The sequence below is a fragment of the Misgurnus anguillicaudatus genome, chromosome 21 (genome assembly GCF_027580225.2).
Source record: "Misgurnus anguillicaudatus chromosome 21, ASM2758022v2, whole genome shotgun sequence".
In the NCBI taxonomy this organism is placed as follows: domain Eukaryota; kingdom Metazoa; phylum Chordata; class Actinopteri; order Cypriniformes; family Cobitidae; genus Misgurnus; species Misgurnus anguillicaudatus.
In genome coordinates this window covers 54,658,285-54,684,195 of record NC_073357.2, presented here as the reverse complement: position 1 = coordinate 54,684,195, position 25,911 = coordinate 54,658,285, and the positions used below count along the sequence as shown (strand labels likewise).

The 25,911-nt window shown below is 37.5% G+C and overlaps 1 protein-coding gene across 1 annotated transcript in view; it reads right to left on the bottom strand.

The window, feature by feature from the left end:
- Positions 1-18,152: 18,152 nt before the first annotated feature.
- The window catches only part of galnt18b (UDP-N-acetyl-alpha-D-galactosamine:polypeptide N-acetylgalactosaminyltransferase 18b), a 137,833-nt gene continuing 130,074 nt past the window's right edge, over positions 18,153-25,911 (bottom strand). Inside the window, exon 11 of the mRNA XM_055213705.2 lies at positions 18,153-18,764. Coding sequence (XP_055069680.1) covers positions 18,618-18,764 — 147 coding nt within the window. The 3' untranslated portion in view covers positions 18,153-18,617. The remainder of the gene's footprint in view (positions 18,765-25,911) is intronic.

Sequence of the window (25,911 nt, the reverse complement as noted above, 5' to 3'; positions counted from 1 at the left end):
ATCCTAATTTCTAATTCTAATCGAATGACTTCAGGACTTCATTCTCCTCAAAAAAGTTAAAGATGTGTTTTGTGCCAAAAGAGGTCACACTAAATACTGACTGATGCCTGAAGAAGACGTTTAGTTCTGAAAATTGTTTTGCGTTTAATTTTGTATATATATTAGTTTTTTTTGTTGTGTAGTTATTTATTTATTTGGAGTTTTTTCCTGATATTTAAAGCAAGCAGGCTTTTCATCAGCTCTTCACTCATAATTTTTTTATTTATTTGTATGATATAATGTAATATAAATATAGTTGCGCCCAAAATTATTAAAACACCGTCTGAAAATAATGACATTTTTGCCTCCAAAACATGATTTTATTTTATAATGATGGTTTCTCTAAGCACAACAAATTTCAGATGATGTGAGAGTCGTACTGTTTTTATAAACATTTAACTTTAATATTTGCTACCTTTTGTAGCATACAGCAGCACATCTCTTTGGCATAGTGTCTATATCAGTGGTCTCCAACATGGTGCCAGAGGGCACCAGGTTGCCTGCACGGAGTCTGTAAGTAGCCCACCAAAGCGAAGTTTCGATCGATGTTTTGATAATCGTTCTGAATCTGATCTCTAACAAAAGTCCTTCACAAAAATGCATTTTTTTAGCTTTTTGCTCATTTTTTTATTTTTAAGAAAAATACCCATATAAGCAGAGAAAAAATATAGATAGGATAAAACGCTTTTTTCACGTTTTGTTTGTTTGAAAGCAGAGGGTCTGTTCTTTCATTTGATATATTTGTATGTTTATATATTTTTAGAAGAAATTTTACCTGGAAGGCATTTTGTGAAACATTTGTGAAAATCACAAAAAATGATGACGGGCAACTTTTCAAAAAAAAAAAAACTGGCTATATAGTGTTGGGGGTAACGCATTATGTAATAATATTACTTTTCTGAAGTAACGAGTAAAGTAACGCATTACTTTATAAATGTACACATGAATATTTTAGTTACTTTTTAAATAAGTAATGCGAGTTACTTTCAGCTTATTTAATTCAATTCAAAAATAAAATAATGTACTGAATTAAACTGAACATATTAACATAGAATTACGCACTCTGTGTGCCTGAGAGGGAACAGTTTGAGTCAGAAACGGAGATGGCAGGCCAGAGCTTGAAATTTTTGCTATCAAAAAAAATACCTGCAAGGCCTGAAAGAGATCAAGCCTCAGCCAAGTAAGAAAACGTAACTTAAAAGTAACTTAAAAGTAACATAAGCATTACTTTCCATTAAAAGTAACTAAGTAACACAATAAGTTTTAAAAGTAACTTTTTTATATATTTTATATTAGCTTGGCGTCTTTTATGTTAACATTTAAACAAACATATAAATAAAACATATCAACAAGTAAAATAAAATAAAATAAAAACAACAATTAAAACAACAAAGTTTCGAGTAGATATCAAAAAGTAGCCCTCTAGATTGTTTTATCCATTGTGGTAGCCTTTGCTCGCAAAAAGGTTAAAGATCCCTGGTCTATATTTGTCCTTAAAATTTTATCCGTAATGTTATCCCATGCCTTTCTGCAACTTAAGCCAAAGGCTTTCTTTCGAATCTGCACATATTAATTTTCCAACTCGGCCCAAAATTTCTCGATGGGGTTGAGGTCTGGACTTTGACGGTGCCAGTATGACCTAAATCTCCTTATGAAGGCCTACAAAGCCATTATTATACTCTATAAACCATAGAGCCATCATGGAGATTTTGATCATTTTAGGTCTTATTCTCTGACTGTGTAAAGTCACTGCAGTATATTGAGTTTATAGGAACAGATTCTCATTGTTATAAACTGTGAGACTAGACGTGGACAACTGAATACAGCCATGTGCTTGTGATGTAGGAATAAGTCATAACTTATTCATAACTCAGCTTTGACAGAGAGGAAAAATACCGTTGTGACCATTTTGCCTACACGCTGGACTCAGCAAAAATATTTTATTTTGTCTTACAGTGGTATTTTATTAGATTTGTGATTTTTCTATCTGGGTGAGGGAGTGATTGGTGAAGAGACATTCTGTTATCAGTTATCATTAGCCATTCTTATGGGCATGGAGGCGTATTAAACACAAGATACATCATTGTACAATATCAAAAGATATCTAATGTAAATTCATGTGGTAAAGCCCTGGGCCTCTATTATTCAGTACTTGGCAATACAGCAGAATGACAGGTCAGTAATTTATACTGGTGAATGTACAATGGATGCAAATGAAGGATCTGGAATATATATTTATAAAACCGGGCTGTAACTTTTAAAATGACTGCATATAAGAGTACTGTACGTCTTGAAAAAATGATCAAAGAATGTCTATAGATTAAAAATAAAGCACAGAAAGCATAGGGGAAAACAGCGACAGGTGCATATTTTATTGCAGAAAAGGTACATTCATGTGCAATGCTAAAGGTCAATGCTCAATCTTGCATGAGGGGGGAAATGAGGTTTTAGCAGGTTTGATAAAAGCTCATGCGTTAAATGATACCTTGGGATATCTAAAGACCTCCGAAATGAGTAACCATGGGAACTTGCAGATATTCAATCTTGAATGTGGCAAAAAGGCAGACAGTAAAATGTTATTTTACACTAATGTTTTCTTGAAATATCTTTAAATGAATGTCTATATAAAACAAGCGACATGATCACACAATGTAAGCAAGTCTTCAACTTAACTTGACAGTCGATCACATTATGGATCACATTATGGATCACATTTCAACCTACAGTATTGTTCAAAATAATAGCAGTACAATGTGACTAACCAGAATAATCAAGGTTTTTAGTATATTTTTTATTGCTACGTGGCAAACAAGTTACCAGTAGGTTCAGTAGATTCTCAGAAAACAAACAAGACCCAGCATTCATGATATGCACGCTCTTAAGGCTGTGCAATTGGGCAATTAGTTGAAAGGGGTGTGTTCAAAAAAATAGCAGTGTGGCATTCAATCACTGAGGTCATCAATTTTGTGAAGAAACAGGTGTAAATCAGGTGGCCCCTATTTAAGGATGAAGCCAACACTTGATGAACATGCATTTGAAAGCTGAGGAAAATTGGTCGTTCAAGACATTGTTCAGAAGAACAGCGAAATATGATTAAAAAGATGATTAGAGAGGGGAAAAACTATAAAGAGGTCCAAAAAATGGTGGGCTGTTCAGCTAAAATGATCTCCAATGCCTTAAAATGGAGAGCAAAACCAGAGAGACGTGGAAGAAAACGGAAGACAACCATCAAAATGGATAGAAGAATAACCAGAATGTCAAAGGCTCAGCCAATGGTCACCTCCAGGATGATCAAAGACAGTCTGGAGTTACCTGTAAGTACTGTGACAGTTAGAAGACGTCTGTGTGAAGCGAATCTATTTTCAAGAATCCCCCGCAAAGTCCCTCTGTTAAAAAAAAGGCATGTGCAGAAGAGGTTACAATTTGCCAAAGAACACATCAACTGTCCTAAAGAGAAATGGAGGAACATTTTGTGGACTGATGAGAGTAAAATTGTTCTTTTTGGGTCCAAGGGCCACAGGCAGTTTGTGAGACGACCCCCAAACTCTGAATTCAAGCCAAAGTACACAGTGAAGACAGTGAAGCATGGAGGTGCAAGCATCATGATATGGGCATGTTTCTCCTACTATGGTGTTGGGCCTATTTATCGCATACCAGGGATCATGGATCAGTTTGCATATGTTAAAATACTTGAAGAGGTCATGTTGCCCTATGCTGAAGAGGACATGCCCTTGAAATGGTTGTTTCAACAAGACAATGACCCAAAACACACTAGTAAACGGGCAAAGTCTTGGTTCCAAACCAACAAAATTAATGTTATGGAGTGGCCAGCCCAATCTCCAGACCTTAATCCAATTGAGAACTTGTGGGGTGATATCAAAAATGCTGTAAAACCAAGAAATGTGAATGAATTGTGGAATGTTGTTAAAGAATCATGGAGTGGAATAACAGCTGAGAGGTGCCACAAGTTGGTTGACTTCATGCCACACAGATGTCAAGCAGTTTTAAAAAACTGTGGTCATACGACTAAATATTAGTTTAGTGATTCACAGGATTGCTAAATCCCAGAAAAAAAAATGTTTGTACAAAATAGTTTTGAGTTTGTACAGTCAAAGGTAGACACTGCTATTTTTTTGAACACACCCCTTTCAACTAATACCCCAGTTGCGCAGCCTTGGGAGCGTGCATGTCATGGGTGCTGGGTCTTGTTTGTTTTCTGAGAATCTACTAAACCTACTGGTAACTTGTTTGCCACGTAGCAATAAAAAATATACTAAAAACCTTGATTATTCTGGTTAGTCACATTGTACTGCTATTATTTTGAACAAGACTGTATGTTGTCACTGTCAGATCCGAAAACCCGAGGTCCGACCCAAGCGGGTCTGGGTCTAAAAGCTGGCATCAGGGGCCTCATTTATAAAGCGTGCCTACACACAGATTTGATCGTAAAATGTGCATGGGCAAAAATCCACGGAAAAGTCCATATGTATAAAAACTGTCTTTGACGTGGAAAAGTGCTTAGCGTCACGTCAGGGTCTGAGCAGACATACGCACTTTTGCTTGTTTGATTGCTGCAGGTTTTTGGAAATATAAGCCATTCTTGCTGTTTGAAATTGAGTTTAAACATTGACAAGTGCTCTTTTATATGTCTGACATTAATTACGCATAGTTTGAAGTCGGAGATCTGAAACTGCTGAGCTGCGCGCACAAGTTCATTTGCGATTTATAGATTTGAAAAGGGGTAGCCGCGTTTTATGAATCACACGTACGCATTTTTGTTAAATGATCATAAGATCAAAATGTAGGATGGTGTTACGCAGCTTTTTATAAATGAGGCCCCAGGTCTCGGGTAATTTAAAATGAATGTGTTTTTTTTGTCAAATGGACCCAAGAAGACGCAAACTATTTTGCGTGTGTGCATCGAGACCTTTTCCAACCCCTCCCCCCTCTGTTTGCAAATACAGCTTGCGACATTGTGTGGCTGGCAGTAGGTTAATTTTCATTAAGCCAGACCTGTCAATCAATTTTGAGTGCACATTTTAGAGGTTAACTTGGTGTTGTCGTCAGACAAGAAATGAAAATAAATAGAGAAGCGGGCCAAATTGGTTGCGAGGCCACCGAGGTTTCTTTTCTGACTGGTGGGGCTGCAGACTGCACACACGTCGGTGCCGTTTACATTTGGGTTAAAAACAATTGCCACTGGGTCGAACTCAGGTTTTATTTCTTTTTTTGTTTGTCTCGGGTTGGATCTTTCTTTTTTTTGGGAGGGGGGGCTTTTTTATTATGCACATTGGGTACAGGTAAAAAGCGATTCAGTTAATTTCGTGTCGGGTACATTTCTTTAGACCCGAGAAGACCTCTAGGCTGTACCCTTTTAAAACAACGAATCGTCCACTAAAACTCGAAAGCGTCTCGTCATGTTTTCGTCACCTTAGAGACATTTTTAGCTAGTCATCGCCGTGTTATCATCATAAAAAAAGGTGCGTCAACCATAGATATGTATAAAGGCTAGATGTGTTACGGCGGAGTCTCTAACGTCATCACCTGGCGGCCATCTTACCACAGCCAGCTCGCTCACTCGTAGCATTGAGTTTTAGTGGTGCAGGTACTTTTAAATGACCATAACTTGCCCAATTTTCTACCAATTTTCAAATGATTTGGTTTCTTACAAACGTTATTAACGTGGCCGGATGCTTTAACATGTTTCATGATTTTTTTTGTATAAGTATGCAGTGTCATAGGTACATCTTTGACATTTATAACAAACCAAACCGTTTGAAAATTGGTAGAAAATTAAGCAAGTTATGGTCATTTAAAAGTATCTGCAACATTACACCCAATGCTACAAGTGAGCCATAGATATGTACACTAGATGTCGCCTTGGGGCTCTGAGCATGCGTCAAAACCGCCGCCATCTTGGAACAGGGGTCTTGTCATAGGAAGCATCTAAGTAAAGCTGCCATCTCCGCCTGTACTTCGAATTCATGAACGATGCCGGACTTTTGTGCTGCGCATGGATGAAAGGGCTACTAGCACTATGCATTACAGTTAGAAAAAGTAAATTTTCATAAAATCAAAACTTTTATTTTTTCCTGTACTAAATGCTAAATTCGTGTCTGACTGTTGAAACGAACCCAATGAAAACCAAGAAAAACGCGTTCATGATGATTTATGGTGATCTTAATTCTGTTACACCATTGACTAAAATGACGCTGATGCGGGATTCCCCTGTTTCACGATGGCGGCTCTGTTTGACGCATTCGGTCCAATGAACTGCCGTAGCCAAGGCGACATCTAGTGTACATATCTTTGCAAGTGAGCAAGCTGCCTGTGGTAAAGATGGCCGCCAAATGCATACGTTCCACTCAATTGGCCCGCAGCGCGGGCGAGACATCTAGCCTTTATACATATCTATGGAGTCAACGAAATCATTTCGTTATTGTCATCGTTGACGAAAACAACACTGGTATAGGTAAAGGGATAGTTAAAAAAAAAAGAAAATTCTGTCATCATTTTCTCACTCTCATGTTGTTACAAACTTGTATACATTTATTTGTTCTAATGAACACAAAGAAATTTGAAAGAATGTTTGTAACCAACCAATCATGAGCCCCATTCACTTGCAAACGCTTCCGCAAGGGTACTTACTCGATCTAAAAAGTATGACCACATAAGCCCAATTTTGGCATCTTTACACTGGCTACCAGTTAAATATCGCATACAATTTAAAATATCACTAATCACCTACAAAGCTTTAAATGGCCTAGCACCCTCATATCTTAGAGAATTACTATCAGAATACAATCCATCACGCACACTACGGTCGCAAAATTCTGGTCTCTTGATTATCCCTAGACTATCAAAAGTGTCTAAAAGTGGAAGGTCATTTTCCTACTTAGCCCCTAAGCTCTGGAATGATTTACCAACCGATGTCCGAGAATCAGACACAGTCGATAATTTTAAATCTAGACTTAAAACTTTTCTCTTCAACAAAGCATTCGCATAATTTGTCTAGTAAAAGTACTTAACTCGAAATAGTTATCTGTACGGAACAAAGCACTCGCGGTCATAACACAGATCAACCAAATAAATAAATAAAAATCTTATCTTAACCTATAGTCGGATTGCGATTTTGGAACTTTCGTGTTCTTGTGAATAGTATGCCATACAAACCCGTTTGCCACTGAACCTGCATTAACGACGACAGTGGGGCCTCCAGCCTTAATCAAACAGGTTGGCACGTATGGTTCGGTTGTGATTTTGGCGCTTTCTTTGTATTGCAAATAGTATGCCATACAGACCCGTTTGCCACTGAACCTGCATTAACGACGACAGTGGGGCTTTTGGCCTTAGTCAAACGGGTTGGCACGTATGGTTGGGTTGTGATTTTGGCGCTTTCTTTCTATTGCGAATAGTATGCCATACAGACCCGTTTGCCACTGAACCTGCATTAACGACGACAGTGGGGCTTCCGGCCTTAGTCAAACGGGTTGGCACGTATGGTCGGGTTGCGATTTTGGTGCTTTCTTGTGTCTTGTGAATAGTATGCCATACAGACCCGTTTGCCACTGAACCTGCATTAACGACGACAGTGGGGCCTCCAGCCTTAGTCAAACGGGTTGACACGTATGGTCAGGTTGCGATGTTGGCGTTTTTTCGTGATCTTGTAAATAGTATGCAATATAGACCCGTTTGCCACTGAACCTGCATTAACGACGACAGTGGGGTTACAGGCCTTAGTCAAACGGGTCGACAGGTTTCATTTTCTCTTAAAAATCGGAAGATGACCCTTAGTTACCATATATACCGTCGCAGTGGGCCCCCAATTTGCAAAATCCTCAACTGTGGATAATATAATTATGCCGCAATAGTTAGTCTGTCTGAAACTAAGCTGATTAAACCACATCACTTTGTGACACTTGCATTACATGTGAACTGCCCCTACGCTAATATGATTTTGTTTATCTCTCCCTGTCTCGTCACTGGGTCCCATTGACACTGAGGACAATGGGACAAACAGACCCAGTTCCGGTAGATGTGAAAGTCGGCACACCTCTGATCTACTGGTCGTCCTTCAATGTGATGCCCAGCTGATGCCTGACCAACGACCACCAGCAGGACCCGCTTAATATCCGCTTAATATCCGCTTAATCTCTGCTTAATCTCTGCTTATGCTCCTTATCGGTTTATTTGTGTGTATATACATGTATATCTCCCAAGGGTTTTTCCCTCCTAGGACTTTTATTTTTATTTCCTTGGCTAAACAACCCAGGGTTTTTGTTTTTTTTCTCCTAGGGGGTTTTTTACCCCGGGGAGGTAGCCTGCTTGGGCTTAACTTAGCTTCTTCTTCTCAACGTTACATTAGTAATACGCTCGCTCATAATGTCGCGTCATAGCCGCAGCAAATTTGACTGCTTATGCTATTTTGTATTATGTTATGCTATCTGTCGTTTTTCTGTGCTTTTACTGCTTCTATTAATGTAAAGCTGCTTTGAAACAATTGAGTATTGTGAAAAGCGCTATATAAATAAAATTGAATTGAATTGAATTGAATAGTAGGAAAAAGAATACTATGGAAGTGAATATGCCTCATAAATCGTTTGGTTAAAACATTCCTCAAAATATCTTCCTTCATCTTTATCAGAACAAAGATATTTATACAGGTTTGTGACAACATAAAAATGTTTAAAAAGAATTTACATTTTTGGGGTGAACTATCCCTGTAAAGGTGTTGGTAGCTAATTTCCTTAATGCATTTTTTTAACCACGGGGTAAAGTGTGATCTGAAAATGTTTTTGTCAGGTTTCAAGCTATTAGCGCTGCAGTAATTGCGATGTTTTCCTCCGAGCATATTTTTCTATACTTAAAGCTGAAGTCTCAGGTGCACCCGAAACTCAAACCCTCCCCACCGCTCACCGCAGCACCTGTGACTCACCTGCCGAATGAAAAACAAAGAGTGTCTCTTGTGCCCCTCTGCCTTTTAGTTCCACTGGGATTCATGCCAGTTCTCGACTCGGATCATTCCCTGATTCTCTCCGTATGTTAAGTTGACCTCTTTTATTCCCTGTTGTCACATCGCACACATTCTGTGCCAGAAACCTTCTTTTTATTTTATTATTTCACTGCTGTATCTGTAACAGGGTATGTGTGTGCGACTGTGCATGTTTCATTATGAACATCCACTGTTATTTTATTGGTCTCGCCCCCAAAGAGAGACACCTGAATAATAGATACGGGCAAGGGCAGTAAACCTGTCATGTATTCGCAGGGGACGGACAATAGCACTTCATTCTGCTTATTGCATCTGTTTCCCTCTGCAAATTCGAGAAAAAGCTGCTCGCAGGAACACTGAAAGCAAAACCCACACCGCCTCTAAGTATACTGGACCTCCCGTGAGCTGAAAATACATAAATGCTTCATTATATTCACCCACCCTGACCCATCACCCACACACATAAACTGCACTACATCGGGAAAATGCAATCTTTTCTCAACTCGTGAGCTGTTAAAATTATCCGTCTCATTTGGAAGGTGCAGGTGCTCTTATGCAATTTTGGCTCATGCTCTTATACAAAACAGTTAAAATTGAAATGGTTTGAACTTTGCTGCATAAACTTTTTATAGCAACCTATGGAAATCCCATTGCAATCAGTGTAATAAAATGTCTGTCCGTATTCTGCAGTGTTTTTGAGATGACTGGCTGATTTAAGCATGGGCTTTGTACATATTGGGATGTTCAGGTAGCTTTATTGCTTTGTCCTCATTAAAGAAGCAAACGGTTTAGACGTCGATCAGCTGCGGATGGGACGAGGACACTTTCAGCCGGAGCACTTCAAGCTCAATGGCTGAATGAAATATTGATCGGCAGGGCTCCTATTAAACCATTAGGTAAGAGCAGACAGTAGATTTTGTGCTCCGTCGCTCCCTGTTTACAATGAAAGTGTGGATCTCAATTATGTGAGATTCTTTAAGCAGTACAGAATAGAGGTCTTCTCGGGTCCAAAGAAATGTACCTGACCCGTAATGACCCGAATCACTTTTAACCCAAAACTGACGTGCATAAATCATTTTTTTTATAAAAGAATGACCCGATGTGAGACAAACCAAATTAGACTCGAGTCCGACCCGACCAAGTGGCATTTTTTTTACTGATAAGGAACACTGTGCCGTACACGGTACACCCCCTCTCTTGCACGTGAGGCTGCATTACGTCATTGTAACTTTGAAGAATTAAATCTTCAAAATATACGGTCATGCGGCACATCGTTGTAAAGCTTAGACTTTTGGGATTCCATTTGGCGCACACACAAAGCATAATATGATTTTTAGCAGTCATAAAACTGTAATCTAGTTGTTAGTTAACTGAACCGGGCGGCGCCGATTTAGGATATTTACTTACCTTCAAAATCTTCCCTTTCGCTTCGGTGAAATTGTCCAAAACAAATTGTTCATAAATCCCCAAAAGTCCAAGGAAATGGAATATCCAAGCCTTTTAATCCAAAGCGATTTGTTCATCTCACAATCTTGACGTTTCTGACCGAATTACGATATAAATAGTGTATACAATTAGTTCACTAACGAACATTCTTTCGAATCTCACTTTTCATTCACGATTTATAATGAATATATTCGGATGTCACGTTTATTGTGCAACGTCTGAGGAACAAATACGCCCCCTTGTGGAATTTCTGCCGTTCCATAAAGGGCTACCCTGACTGGACCCGAATGTAAACAGCACAGTGGTCACATTTTGAAAATGTGCATTCAAAATTGATTGACAGGTCTGGCTCAACGAAAATTACCTACCGCCAGCCACACGATGCAAGCGCTCTTGGCAAACAAAGCGGGAGTTGGAAAAGGACTTGATGCACACCCGCAAGATAGTTCGGGTCTTCTCGCGTCCGTTAGGCAAAAGCACATTCATTTGAAATTACACGAGACCCGATGCCAGTAATATTATACCCGACCCATGTTTGAGGAACATGTGAAACTTTAAGACCCAAAGCTGCTCGGGTCTTAGGTCGGACCTCGGGTTTTTGGATCTAAGTGGACCCGTGAAGACCTCTAGTACAGGGTCACCAAGCGGACAAGCATTCATGACTTGGACAAAAATACCAAGTGCCATGTTTTTAAAGTGAGCATGTGCAGTTTTCTACATGATTGTACATACAAAGTTTCATTTTTAAGCTGTATTTTAACCGTGCAATGTGAAAACGCCTCTTTTCCAGATGTGCGGTTTATAAATCACAAATTATCTTAAAAATTGTGCGCAGCGGAATGCTCTTAGAACTCCGCCTTGTAAACGCCCCTAATTTATTTCATTAGCATATACATATTTAATTATCAAAGGCCAAATTCTCTGATTGACTGCTACAATGGCGAGTGGTAAGAAGTTACATGTAACATGTTGTCGTTTGCTTACATTTTTATTATTTCTAAATTCTAATATGGAAACTTTATTTGACATCACTCAAGTTAAGGCGATTATTAGTGGACCTTTCAATTCACGGGTTTCATTTAAATATAGTTTTACACGTAAATGTAATATCTGTGTCTTTAAAGTTTTGTTTCAGTTTGCCATGCCTCCTGTGCAGAGGTGTAAAAATGAGATATTTTCGACTTTAAAATTCAAAGATCGTATCCTAAACTGTCGAAATATATTCCATATGGATTCATTTGGATTTACAGATGTTTAACATTAAAATCGATGCATGGGAATAATTTTTATAAAAAAAAATTTAAATACCCACCACTCTTAACTCTTTCACCGCCATTGACGAGATATCTCGTCAATTAAGAGAAAACGCTTCCCCCGCCAATGACGAGATTTTCTGTCTTTCCGCAATACCGCTATTATCTTCCGCAACTTTTTAAACCCGGAAGTATTGCCCTATGGCAAGCGGCTGCATGTCCGTGTTTGTTTTAAAGATCGCTCTGAATGGAGTCTCTATGAAAAGTCCGTCACAAAAATGGAATTATCTTTGCTTTTTGCTCAAAATGTGGTGTTTTTCCAGAATCCTACCCATATTCAAAAGCTGATTACAAAAGAACCACTGAAGGTAGGATGAACGTTTTTTTTTTTTTTTGAAAGCAGAGGGTCTGTTCTTTCATTTGGTATATTGTATGTTTATATATTTAAAGAAGAAAATTTTCTGGAAGGCATTAAACTTTGGTGAAAATCATGAAAAACGCTGGCGCTGGCTGGCAATTTTTTTTAAAAACGCTGGCGGTGAAAGAGTTAAATGTCACATGTCCCTTTTTGTACATCGAGGCTTTACAATTTAGTTCCTTTCGCATCGTTTAATAATTTAATTTTATCATTTTTACTTTTGTATTCAATAAAGCACATGTTCTGTAACATTTACATGTGTGTTAAACACTGTAAAACAATTTTGCTATATAAATATGTTTTTGAAAAGATGAAGAACTAGAAAATCGTTTCCTGAACCTATAGCTTGGGTGCCACCTTTTTGCATCGGAATAGACCTACATTTTAAATGATCAAAATAGGCCAACATATTTTGTTTAAAATATATTCTTAAACCTTGTTAAATTATTTTAGAGTAGTAGGCCTTCTCCTATAGGCCATTTCCAGGTCATTCTTGTTTATTCATCATTGTTGTATGTTTTTTAAACGTTTCTATTCTGAATAAACAAACAGCGCAGTTAACATGCTTCGTCTTTGTTGTATTAGTTCATTAAGATAATTCTAAACAGATTTCTGTAGTTCAAACTAACATCATGGTGCACTATTAAAACTTATTAAAAGCCAAGTAAATAAAATAAGTTATCAAATTTTGGGAAAAACAGGCTTTTAAACACTGGGGGCATGTCCAATGCCAGGCTGAAACCACGCCCACTCGTGGGAAAGTTTCAAATACGGCTACAACCTGATTGGATGCGCGTGATTGTGTTTTGGGCGGGGCCATGCTCGGTGGCTCCTGTGCATCTTCGAGACACTGTTTTTGAGCTCTGCACAAATAATCCTCTACACAGAAATGTAACTCCACAATTCAGCCCTACGTAGTTTACAGTCTTTGTAATGTGTTTCAGCAATACATTTCTAACGTGTTCATAGGGACTTTTAACTGAAAACAGGCTGAACTGACATAACTTAAAATATATCAGTGTCATTATTTAATCTCAAGATGCACACCAGTAATGTTTTTTTGCAGGGTATATTTGTAAAAATTACCCAAATGTCCTAACATACGCAAGGCCTAGTCCTGGCTTCATCTAAACCCTGTCTTGGAAACCACCCCAAAGTGTTCGAAAACGCAAACATTTTAAAGACTTTAGTTAATGTGTGGAGGGTTAAACAGGGTGTGCATGTATTTTTAATGGGAACATCCCTGTGGCTCAGCAGGACTGTAGATGCTAATGAGGACTGGCAAGAAAAAAAATTGCCACTCTGCTGTGTCCCCTGATACACAGCTTAGACATGTTTCTTTAGACTAAAAAAAAATGTCCAAGCTGGTACAAAAGTAGACCGTGACCTGAAGCTGTTCAAGCATCAAATGTGTCTTTGGTGTGGAGATGTGCTGAACTTTGACATCCATGATGTTGAACACTGTTGGTTTTCATGCATCCCTTGAATGCAGAGAGGCATAAGTGGCATTTAGAGAGAAAGACATTACCCTGCTCTTCACCTTACTCATACAGAATAAATTACAAGTGATGTGACAATGTTTTCACATTAACTCTTCAAAATAACTTGAGTACTATTAACATTTTAATAAAGTACAGAAACTAATCACCAGACAAGAATAAAAAAAGTTTATTTAACCAAGTTTTGGAGAAGCAGGGTCATGGGATCCAACCAATTAGCACGAAGAAGTGTCTATATATACTGTAGCCATCCCTCACCTCTGTCCCGTGACAGTTTTTGCAGCATCCCTTCTCCTCCCCATCGCTTCACTCTCAGCCAGTACATCTATCCCAGTTAAGGGGGGGGGGGGGGGTAAGCCTACTCTGGTTTCGGGCTAAAATTCCATTCTCGCTCTCCCCTCAGACTGCACGCCAAATGCTTTATCTCATTCCCTACTGATTACATGTTAATGCGAACTCGTGATGTGAATTTAAGGTTGCAAATTTAAGGTGGCGTGTAATTCAAAATCAATGTGTTTTTGCCAAACGGAAACCAGAACTATCTTGTGTGTGTCTATCGAGTCCATTTCTAACCCTTCCTCTGTTTGCCAAAAGCTTGCGACATGTGTGACTGTCGTGTGGCTGGGCGGTAGGTTTCATTGGGGCAGACCTGTCAATCAATTTTGAATGCACATTTTAGCAGTTACCTTGGTGTCATCGTATATTACTCAAAATCTCTACTCAAGTAAAAGTACAAGTACTTTTACAAAAATGTACTCAAGTAAGAGTAAAATAAAGCAATAAGCCCCAAGAAGCAGTGGGTTACCAGTGCATTTTATAACAGCTTTGTTTGTTAGGCACGATGCGAAGCTGTTATAAAATGCACTGTAACCCCACTGCTTTGCGGGGCTTATTGCTTTTATAAAACGGTTACTTCATATGCATAGCAGGATTTCTTAAATAAAACACAAACAAGTTGTAATTATATTAGTACAAATAATACTCTTCTGCCAAACAAAGTAGTTCCTCAGAATCAAGTGTGGCTGAAACAGAGCGCGGTTCACAACCAACAAAGACGCAGCAAAGTTTATTTTCATAAATCAGTATGCAGCAACAGTGGTGCATTGATACTTATGTAATGCGGTCTGAACCGTGGGGTTACCGGGGTATTTTATTACGACTTAGAACGCGTTTCAACCAGTCAGATGAAGAACTGCCCATTTTATAAATCTAATTATTTACTTGAGTAAGAGTAAAGTAGAAGTGAGCGGGGCACAAACTAACGCGGGGTTAATCGTAACGCAGCAATTTTACATATTTATACAGGGCCGAGCAATTTGTGCTTTTAGTCATTTTCTCTTACTGTCAGAAGATGATCTCCTGTGAATTTGTGAAACGTTTTGATGTGTTTTGGTTAAGATATTAAACAAAGAGAGTTTTGGAGGCATAAAAGTAAATTTCTTCATCTTATGATTATTTTTCCATTTCTGAGTTGGGTGTTTGAGTCACCAAATCCAACCTTATATTATTTTAATCAGTGTCTTGTTACTTAAACATAACACCATGTTAAAACGTGTCAGCAACTTCTAGTAACTGATAGCTGGGATTGAAAAATTTTTACACAGCGGGGCTAGTTGTCACACAGTGTCACAACTAAGCCTCTAGTATACAATAATAATGAAATGAAAACAATGTAAATACTATTCTTCAAAATTATAACTGTTTATACAATATCAGGGGAAATAACTGATAATTATTATTTTTGTCTTAATTGGCACAAACAAACTTTTAGTGTTTATTTGCAGAGATGTGTGGGTTGTAAAAAAAGTATTAATCGAACTTAAATATTTTTTTTAATAATAGAGCCAAAGCCAAAAAGTGTAAGGCTGTGCCCAGCTCTCCACTATAAGATGAAAAAATACTCAGTTAGTTACTAGTTACTTCCGATCTGATAGAGAAGCATAAAAACACTGAATTTCAGACTACTTGAAGGTCTTTCACAAACCTCTCCTTGAAAGGCTCATTGTTCTGCTAATATTTGCAAAACCTAAGTTAAAGTAAAGCAGCCTATCTCAGTGCAACGGGTACATTAACATCACATAAATTACACACGTTATTTTCATGTTCACAACACAAACTTAAACAAGCTAACAGTAAACAAAAAAAAACGTCTGTTGTTTGTTATCATGTTTTTATATGAATAGGTTATATCCATTGCCAAAGTGCAATTACTGAACATAAACAGAAGCATGATAAAAATGATAATTTTAGAATTTCATATGGAACTTACCTGTTTTTGTAAATCAACTCTACATGTATTATAATAAATAATAAATATATACATTATTTGTGAAGGATTTAAATAAAATAAAATCCCATTTTTATTTGAATGTATTTTCTACAATTTAGTGAGGTGTTCGGATTTGTGTACAAATGCATGACGTCACATTATGCTGTTCAATTTTTTTGTGGGAAAAGGATATGGAAATATGCAGATGTGAACGTGTGTTGTTTGTATTAAGGTTTACAGGAATTGTCACTGATTACATAAGAGCGCATATGACAAAAATACTCTGACAGTGTGTGAAATAGTATTACAAAAAGTTAAATGACCATTGATAGTGTTCAAATAGGCGCCTTACTGCCACGTGTTGTTTCAGGTTGGAGCTTGAGTTCCTGTACGCTGAGATGTCAGTTCGTTTTGGTGCACACAGCATGAATATAAAAAATATTCTGTTTGACCCATTAAAGTAAAAAACAGTCTGACTGGTGCGTGCGGGAATGCAGACTGCAAACACGTCTTTGCCATTTACATTCAGGTCCGATCCGGTAAAAAAAGTGATTCGGGTCATTTTGGGTCGGGTACATTTCTTTGGACTTGAGAAGAACTCTAGTATAAACTACTGCTGTGATAGTGTCATGGTGCTGTCTGGTTTTGTTTTATAGAAAAGCAACATTAACATTTGGCATGACTTCTTTTGAACGATTGATGTCAGGTCACAGACCTCATTGTAGGAAGTGTTTGATGTTCCTTCACAACAGTGTTAAACATACTGTAGGCACCAATTTCTGTTAACACATGTGGGTGCTCAAACAACGTCAAGCAACGCTTAGGTTGCTTGTTAGCAATGGCAGACGCAACGGGAGTGCCCAAGCACTTTGGAAAGAAAGAGGAGGTTTTGGCTAGAAGCAAACACCGAAATCCTGAGAGGTGATGGTTTGGGCGAAGGATTAAGATGAAAACAGAGGTTCTGGTTAGATGGGATACAGCTATGGTCTGAATCCCGCGAAAAAAAAGATAGAAACAGGGCTCATCCAGTGAGATTTCACCAGATTGGGCTTTTGCTGTATTCCTTCTAGCCACAACCAAAGAAGGAAAATGGCACAGTTGCCTTTTCTGAATAGTTTTATATACGAAATGTGAAGTGTCCCTTATTTAATTATTCATCAAATCATTGCAGATATTACAACTCACGAGATCCACCAATCACACTGTAAAAAAGACTTACTTAGTATTTTTGTCTTGTTTTCAGTATACATATCTAAAAATTCTTAAATTAAGATGCTTTTTCTTGATGAGCAAAACGACCCAAGAAGTCCAAAAATTTCAAATTGAAGTGATTTTGTGCATAAAACAAGCAAAAAAATCTGCCAATGGGGTAAGCAAAAAAATCTTGATCATTTTTCTTAAACACTAAATTTAAGAAAAATTCAAGAAAAATTTGCTTACTCCATTGGCAGATTTTTCCCCCCTTTTTTTATGCACAAAATCACTTAAATTTATTATTTTTGGTCTAAAAACTAGACTTATTTTCGTTTTGCTCATTAAAAAAAGCATCTTAATTTAAGAATTTTTAGATATTTTTACTGAAAACAAGACAAAAATACAAAGATTTTTTAAATAATTTTTTGTATTGTAGACAAAAAAAATATACAATTAAAAGTAAATTTGTGCTTAAAACAAGCAAAAATATCTGCAAATGAGGTAAGAAAAAAAATCTTGAAATAAGTTTTCAATACTTTTTTCTTAAACACTTAATTCAAGCTAAATTTTCTCACCCCATTGGCAGATAATTTTGCTTGTTTTAAGCACAAATTTACTTTTAATTGTATATTTTTTGTCTAAAAAGTACACTTATTGTCATTTTGCTCATCAAGAAAATACATCTTGATTTAAGACTTTTATGATATTTCTACTGAAAACAGACGCTTACGAATTTCAAAAGAGTTTTTGATTAAAAATAATTCAGTATATTTGGCGTTTGTCCTTGGGTCCTCTGCCATTTTAGCGGGTGCTTGAGCCACGGAGCATAGGATCGGTGCCAATGGTGTGAAACATTTTGGTGACAGTAGCCACCATAATGCCAAGTACCTAAAGCAACAAACAATGTTCCCTAAAAAGGAAGGTATCTGCTAAACCAATGCAGTGATGCTGTGAATTATCTAATATGTCGTAACAACTGCAGCTTTGCCTCTACTTACAGTACACCAGATACTGAGACAAAGTCACTGAATCAGAACAAAACACACATTTTCTTAACATTTGTCATTTTTACTGCCATGAATTATAAATACTGATACTATACATGTAGATATAAAACAGCTGATTGTATCTAGATATGTTCCAACATATTGGCATGTCCCAAAAATGTACAGTGTTATTTCAAAATAATCTCAACCTACAAACCTGAGACACTAGATTGAAAGAAATACAGCAAGAACATTGCCAAAGCTTTGCTACACGGTAGCAATTACGGCCCCAAGTGCGCGCACTGGAGTCGATACAACCTTCAAGTCAAGACACAATCGAGTATACAGTGTAAAACCTCATAACACACAATGCCATATCTGCCAAATGTGGCTGATCAATATGCACGAGTACAGTAGCTATAGGAAAAATGTTTAACATTTATCATATGATGTCATAGTCGAATAAAGACATCCTGGTGTTTAAGCTTCAAGTTCATTTCTCGATGTTCTCAACGGTACTATCATAAGGTGCTGCCAGGCAACAGATTGGTGATGGTCCATGTCTGGCCTGTGCATTTTTGGAGGGTCAGCTGATATCCGAACTCATTGTCACTGTTCTCCACGAGTTCGAGGCATCGCTTTGACTTTGTGTTCTGGATGGAGCCTCCCTGTAGAACAGAGAGAGAAAATAGGATGGTTTTCATTACACGTCCAACTGTGATCAGGCAGAGTCCGGCAAGACTTCATCCATCTCCTTTTATAATTCACCTGCAATGTGAGAGACGTTTTCCCCTTTGTAATAAGAAAAGCATCATCTCATAGTACTGGAATGAACACGTCGAGTCAAGTCAAATTTATATAGTGCTTTTTTATAATCTTGCATTATTTCAAAGCAGCATTACATGAAAGAAAAAGAACTGAACACAGAAAACAGGAAATTATTTAATATATAGGCTGCGTCCGAAAGCTCAAGGCAGTGACTCGTTGCATCGCTGCCTCATGAGGAAATGACTTCGGAGGCATGAAGGCAGCTCAGAGAAAGACTTTCGGACACACTTCAAAGGCAGCGTGTTTGAAATATAAACAGAGAGCGCCTTTGTGATAACTTATCACATATTTGAAAACTACAATACTAATTTCTCGCTAGAAATGCAATTAAAGAGTGTGAAAAGTGAAAATCTACCTTTATTTACACTAAATTTGTGCTCCATTCGCTTCCTTGGCCGCCATTTAATTTTTTCGAACTCGACCAGGCTCGACCAATCAAATTCTTATTATACACCTACGCAGGAAGTAAACCTAACATTGAATTCGGACATGCCTTGATGCCTTCCTGCCTAGGAAAGCTGCCACAGAAGGCAGCAATTTAGAGTTTTCGGACGCAGCCATAGTATGTAGAATAGTACCGAGCCCCTAAGGTGACACTGGAGTAAAAAAAATCGAAAGTTTAGTTTCATGTGCTCACGCGAAACCTTCATGTGCAGAATTTTTTTTAAAGTTTAGTTTCCCGTGCTCACGTAACACTTTCGCGTGCACACGTGAAACTCTCGCGCGTGCACGAGAAACTTTCGAGCACGCATGCGAAAGTTTCACGTGAGCACGCAATAGTTTCACGATGGCGATACTAAACTTTACTTAATTTTTGCTCCATGTCCCCTTAGGGGCTTCGTAGAATAGACTATATGGTATTATATGTATTTACTTTTTCTTCAACTATCGAACATTTAATCAATTAATATGAAAAATAACAGGTGGTCATATATAACTATAACTACTAATGTTATATGTTAGTTTGGTTCCAAAATGCGATAAACACCATTTAAAAAAATATATTAGTTACCACCATATCAGAATTGTATTTGGTCAGTATTAAATAGTAAATTCTTCATTTTATGCAAAATCCGGTATCTGCCGTGTTATTCTGTCATCTTCTCTCCCTTTTTTCCAAGCTGCGGCAAACGCCAGTCCTCATTCTCTGCAGAATGCAATAAATCCTCTCAACAAATCACAGCGCACCATTCCACCCATTGTAAACAATAATGGCGGTGCTTTGAATACACACAGAATCCTATTTTTCCTCATCTACTTTGTACTTTGGGATCAACAAACAAACAAAAACAAAATAATACTTTTGATGGCACTGATAAACATGTGGTGGTTTTCTGTGGTGGGGAAGAAACATAAGCCATCAAAATCAAATAATTTACGCGTGAGGCACTGGGGCGAAGGAAAAATGCCGGCTGTTGCTTGTTCTCACACGATAGCATCAAGCTTCTGTCATGCTAACACATTGAGCCCAGGGGATCTTATGAAAAACTTTCCATTATTTATTTTTACTGCGTTACATTTAAAAACATGACTAAGGGGACGTGTACACCAAAGCGCTTTAACCTGGCTGAAAACGGGCGCTTGCCAGAGTTTTTTCAGCTAATCGTTTTGGTTGCTATGATACTTCTGCTTTGTTTACCAGTCATTAAGCAATGTGCCGATTGGTTGTTGGTCGAGTGAGACATTAACGAGCTGAACCTTTTATCCAAAGCTAAACACTTTTTTCAACTCTGTGTGCTCAGCGCTGAAAAAATGTCAGCTGCTGGCGTTTTTGAAAAGCATGGCACTTCAATTGGAAAGATTTGAAAACATGCGCCGACCACCGAAGTAAACGCCTTGGTGTTCACGCCTCCTAACTGTGCATTCACACCGCCATCGGCGAGAGCGTCAACGCTAAAAAAGGTGTAGTGGACGCTCTGACGCTCGTATGCATTCTCTGAACTCCTCTCGGGCGGAGGTTTCCGCATTCTGATTGGTTGCCGCCGAACATTTTTGCCTTCCGATTGGTTGCCGCCGAACCGTGTCATAGCTCATTCCCATAAAGTTGAGCTGATTTCAACTCTTCTTGTCGCTCACGCTGTACATAACGCTGCTCGCCGGAGCTCACCGCCGGCTCTCATTGAAAATGAATAAATTGCGGCCACTTTGATGCTCTCGCCGGTGGCGGTATGAATGCACAGTAAGGGGTGGATCACACAGAATGCGTTTATGGCAGTGGGAGGCGCCTTTTTTTAACTGTTTTCTATGGGCAGTAAGCCGTATGCACGCTTTTATGCTTGCCGAACGTCTAGCATTTTTGCTTCAAAAGTTTACAGCTGATTGGAACAACCAGAGACTCTCTCACTGTGTCCTGCGTGTTTGGCAAGCATCCTCTTTTTAAAGTTTCTGCTAATATGACAGCAAACCAAAGTTTCAAGAGTGCTAACGCTTCAATATTTGATTGACAGGACAGCTGCCTCTGTGGTTGCCTAGCAATATACAAAAATGAAGCACACTGCTCTTTTCTGAAGTCAATCAAAAAAGGCAAAGCTGTCCGCCTCTCTTTCCAAGCGTTCAAAGCAGAGTGATCGGCTAAAATCTTCATAAATGTACCTTTGTAGCTCGCTTTGGATAAAGTACTGCTGTAAATATACATAAAAAACAGTGTGACAAATGTTACCTTATGCACAAATGTTACAATGCAAATACTTTTTATATACATTTACATTATTTTCTGCTGTGTATTAGTGATGAAAATAAATGTTTTTGCATAAGGTTATGGCCACAATGCAATATCTGAATGTTTAAAAAAAATCTCATTTTAATTATTTATTATTATTATTATTTTAAAAACATAAAGTGTCATCAGACACATCAAATTCATCTTGATCTTTCAGACATTGCTGGAAGGTTCACAGCTGGTGTATCTGTGAGGAACAGCAGCGCTGTAGGCTTAGACAGAAAGCAGAGAGCAGAAGATGAGCTGGAGGGGAAACTCCACACTGATCTCAAGCCGTGAAGGAAAGACTGCAGAAATGAGATAGGCTGGATGATTTTGTTGCCTCCAGCACTCAGTTCAGTCCGCTTCTCTGAGACCAATGCCTGTGGCTTTAAGTCACGGGTATATGAAGGTTCAGTACCACATCATCACGCTCTCTCTTTCAGAGACCCTCCACTGCTTAGGTCAGAAGGTCTTCACACACACAGGCACGCACATGCACACTGCCTTAATCAGAGTTTAAAGGGCCAGTAACGCCTATGCACGTACACCAAACCAGAAATTAGTTATTTGGCGACATTATACTGGATATCATTAAACATTATGATTCAGATTACAAAAGTAATTATGAACAAAAGCTTTATTGAACTTATACAATCAATCATACTGAGTATAATGGGACTAAAGTACTATACTGTAGATGCTCTGACAAAGCCTTTTTAATCTTTACAGTATATTATTGGTCTATATTAATAGAAATGTGGAAATAACAATCTTTTTCTGCAGTATACTTGAAAAGTTTCGTTGCAAAACGAGATAAGTCCGTTTTTTTAATTTTTCATTCTCATCTCATTTTTTGGTTGTGCATTCCAATTAATATCAATTCAACTGGAGTTTGTTTGTTTTGATTTAAACCTTCATAACTTAAAAAATACAGCTAAGTAGCACCATAAAACAAAATAATAACATGATAACATAATAATAAACATGTTTTGACAAAAATGTAAAAACAAATGGATTTATCTCGTTTTGCAATGAAACTCTTCACTTGTTAAATAACTGAAAATAAAAATGCAATCAAAATAAACTGACTATACCAAAACAGGCCTTAAATAGTAGCCAATCCTACTAATGGCTCAGCAATGTATCGTGTTACACTGTCAGTTATGGAGCGCCATCTGATACGGTCTCGTTTATACAGGCACTGTAGCTCCCCCTTGTGTTTTTTACAGAGATGTGCAATCATTGCGGTGATCTGAAATCATTGCGATGACAAACGATTGCGATGAGACAATTATTGAATCATTGTGGATAAAAAATAAAGTGTTAATTGTGGGTGGAAAGACCAATTAAATGGCTACAATCCGTTTGAATAAATTGAGATTATGATTTTGATGCATGATGTGGTATACTAACTTTTTATGGATCTGGCAGATGCTTTTATCCAAAGCGACTTTTAATGCATATCTTTCGTTTATTAAAGGTGTTTCATGGGTTCGAACTCTGCTATTGCAATGCTGTATCACTGAGCTATACAGCGGGTAGTGTTATTTAAAAAAGTTAAACTAGAATTTTACTTTGAAGTGTTGAAGTAGTTTCTCTTTTGAAGAGTGCCAATATTTTAGATATTTATCATGTACACTGCAAAAAATGATTTTCAAGAAAAATATTTCTTAGGGTTTTTGTCTTGTTTTTAGAAAAAATATCTAAAAATTCTTAAATTAAGATGCGTTTTCTTAATGATCAAAAAATATCAAATGTAAGTGATTTTGTGCATAAAAACAAGCAAAAAAATCTGCCAATGGGGCAAAGCAAATTTTTCTTGAATTTTTCTTGAATTTAGTGTTTAAGAAAATTGTTCAAGATTTTTTTGCTTACCCCATTGGCAGATTTTTTTGCTTGTTTTATGCACAAAAATCACTTATTTTCTTGTGGTGTTTTGCTCATCAAGAAATAGCATCTCACTTTAAGAATTTGTACATATTTTTACTGAAAACAAGACAAAAACACTAAGATTTTTTTCTTGAAAATCATTTTTGCAGTGTACTACTCCATTATAATTAACACAAGTCAAATAAAACCAGAAAAACTTCAACTTCAGTGTTCAGTTTAATCCATTACAATATCATAATTTAGTGGTATTTAAGTGGTTTTTAGGCGTATCACATGTGTTTCAAAACAATGTGAACTTGAATCATGGGGACTAAATCAACAATTTGTGTTGTATTGAAGATTTATTGCTAAAACTGGGCGGGGATTTCCAGTTCCCAACATGCTTTGCATGAGACTGAATAATGAGACTAAATATTATAATAAATTAATATTATTAATATAATATTATTTTATGCATTTTTAATTTGGATAAGAAAGAAGAGGAGCTATTAATGTTTAGCATATTGTTAAATAAGTATTTGAAATAGTTTCTGTTTTGTTGTTCAGTTTTTTAATGACTATCATTGTGCATACGAGTAGAGCATTTGCTTAGGACGAGAACTATGCACCGATACCACTTTTTTGGAATACGAGTACAAGTATGAGTTCTTGCATTTCAGTACTTGCCGATACCGAGTACTTTATAAAAAAACATGATTTAAATTTACAGGTAACAGCTTTAGTCATATAATTTAACAAAAAACCAAGGGACTAGTTTGGACTTAAGAACATTTATTTAAGATGAAAAGCATGTTGTATGCAACATATTACAGAATAAATAATTATAAAAAATTGAAAAAGTGACAGTGCAACTCAAGTATTTTTTCAGTTTGTTGTAAACTCTGCCTCTTTGGACAACACAAGAAGCATTAACCCCTTACACGCCGCGCAAACATAGACATTTCTCAGACCGTGGTATCGATCCCCGGTATCGGGGGACTTTTAACGAGTACGAGTACTTTAGAAAATGTGGTATCAGTTGAGTGTTAGTTATGGTTAGCTTGCTAATGTGTGCTGTTGCTGTAGTGTAATAACTTAAAATTTTGAAATTTAAAGGGCACCTATTATGCAAAATCCACTTTTACAAGGCGTTTGGACATAATGCGTGTTGGCAATGTGTGAACACAACCACCCTACGATGAAAAAAATCCACCCGCTCCTTGTTTTTTAAATCCCCATTAAACCAAAGCAGTCTCATTAGACATGCCGTTTTGACTCTCTGATCAATGTGAGGCCCCGCCCACTTACATTCCTGCATTACCATAGTTTCCACCCTTAGCGAGTTGTACGCTGTCCAAATACTATTGTCTCAGACTGTATTAATCAGATTTATTTTATCTGAAAGCGCTCACTGTCTGTTTGTAAGAAATGAGGAGCAGTAGCTCATTTGCATATAAAGGTACAGACATTAAACAGCTCGCTTTTGCTCCATTTTGGACATGCTATAATAAATGATCTGTGGGGTAATTTGAGATAAAACTTTACAGACACATTCTGTACCCCCCCCAGACTTATTTTACATCTTGTAAAAAGGCCACAATAGGTACCCTTTAACTCAATTTTACTCAGATCAACTCATTTAATTGTGCTGAGGTAACTAAAAACAGTTGAGTAAGTTAAACTAAATACATATACAGTATCTAAATTTAGATAATTTAATTGCGTGCAACCACTTTAAATAGGTTCAATTGACTTGCATAAACAATTAGATTAAACTTGCACGCTGAATTTCTTTACAGTGCATTACATCAGTATATCCTAACTCTATACCCCAATTTATCATGTGCACATGACACTTGTTTTAATAAGCCGGCTTAAAGACCCCAGGCACAAATAATTCACATGTACAGATGTATTAGAACTGGGTTAAAGGTTAAACAATTCCCAAGTCTTTATAGTAATTCATTCAAGCATATGAGATCTAACATGACTTGTGCATCCAGCTATGAGCCTGAAGGGCAAAAGTAAATGTGTGCACATAGTTGGGCATCACTATCCTGTCTCTCACATTCCCAGAGATACAGGTCTGTTTCCACACCAACTAATCCATTCACTATAAAGAATTACTCAGTTGGATGATATCATAATGGTTCTGTAGTTTTACACCAAAAGGGGAACCAGCTTGGCAATTGTCTGTCAATGAAATGAGCCGATTTGATTTAGTGTTGATGTGTGTATATGTGCAGTTGTGTGTGTGTCTAGACTGAAGCATTGCCTGAAGCCACAACAAATGTGAAGTGTGCTAATGGAGGAAACATTAAAATAAGTTTCATTAAAATTAACTTAAGCTCCAAAAAGCTAATTCAGTCATCAAAACCCAATCCATACAGTTAGTAAATGTCTTCTAAAGTAAAGCA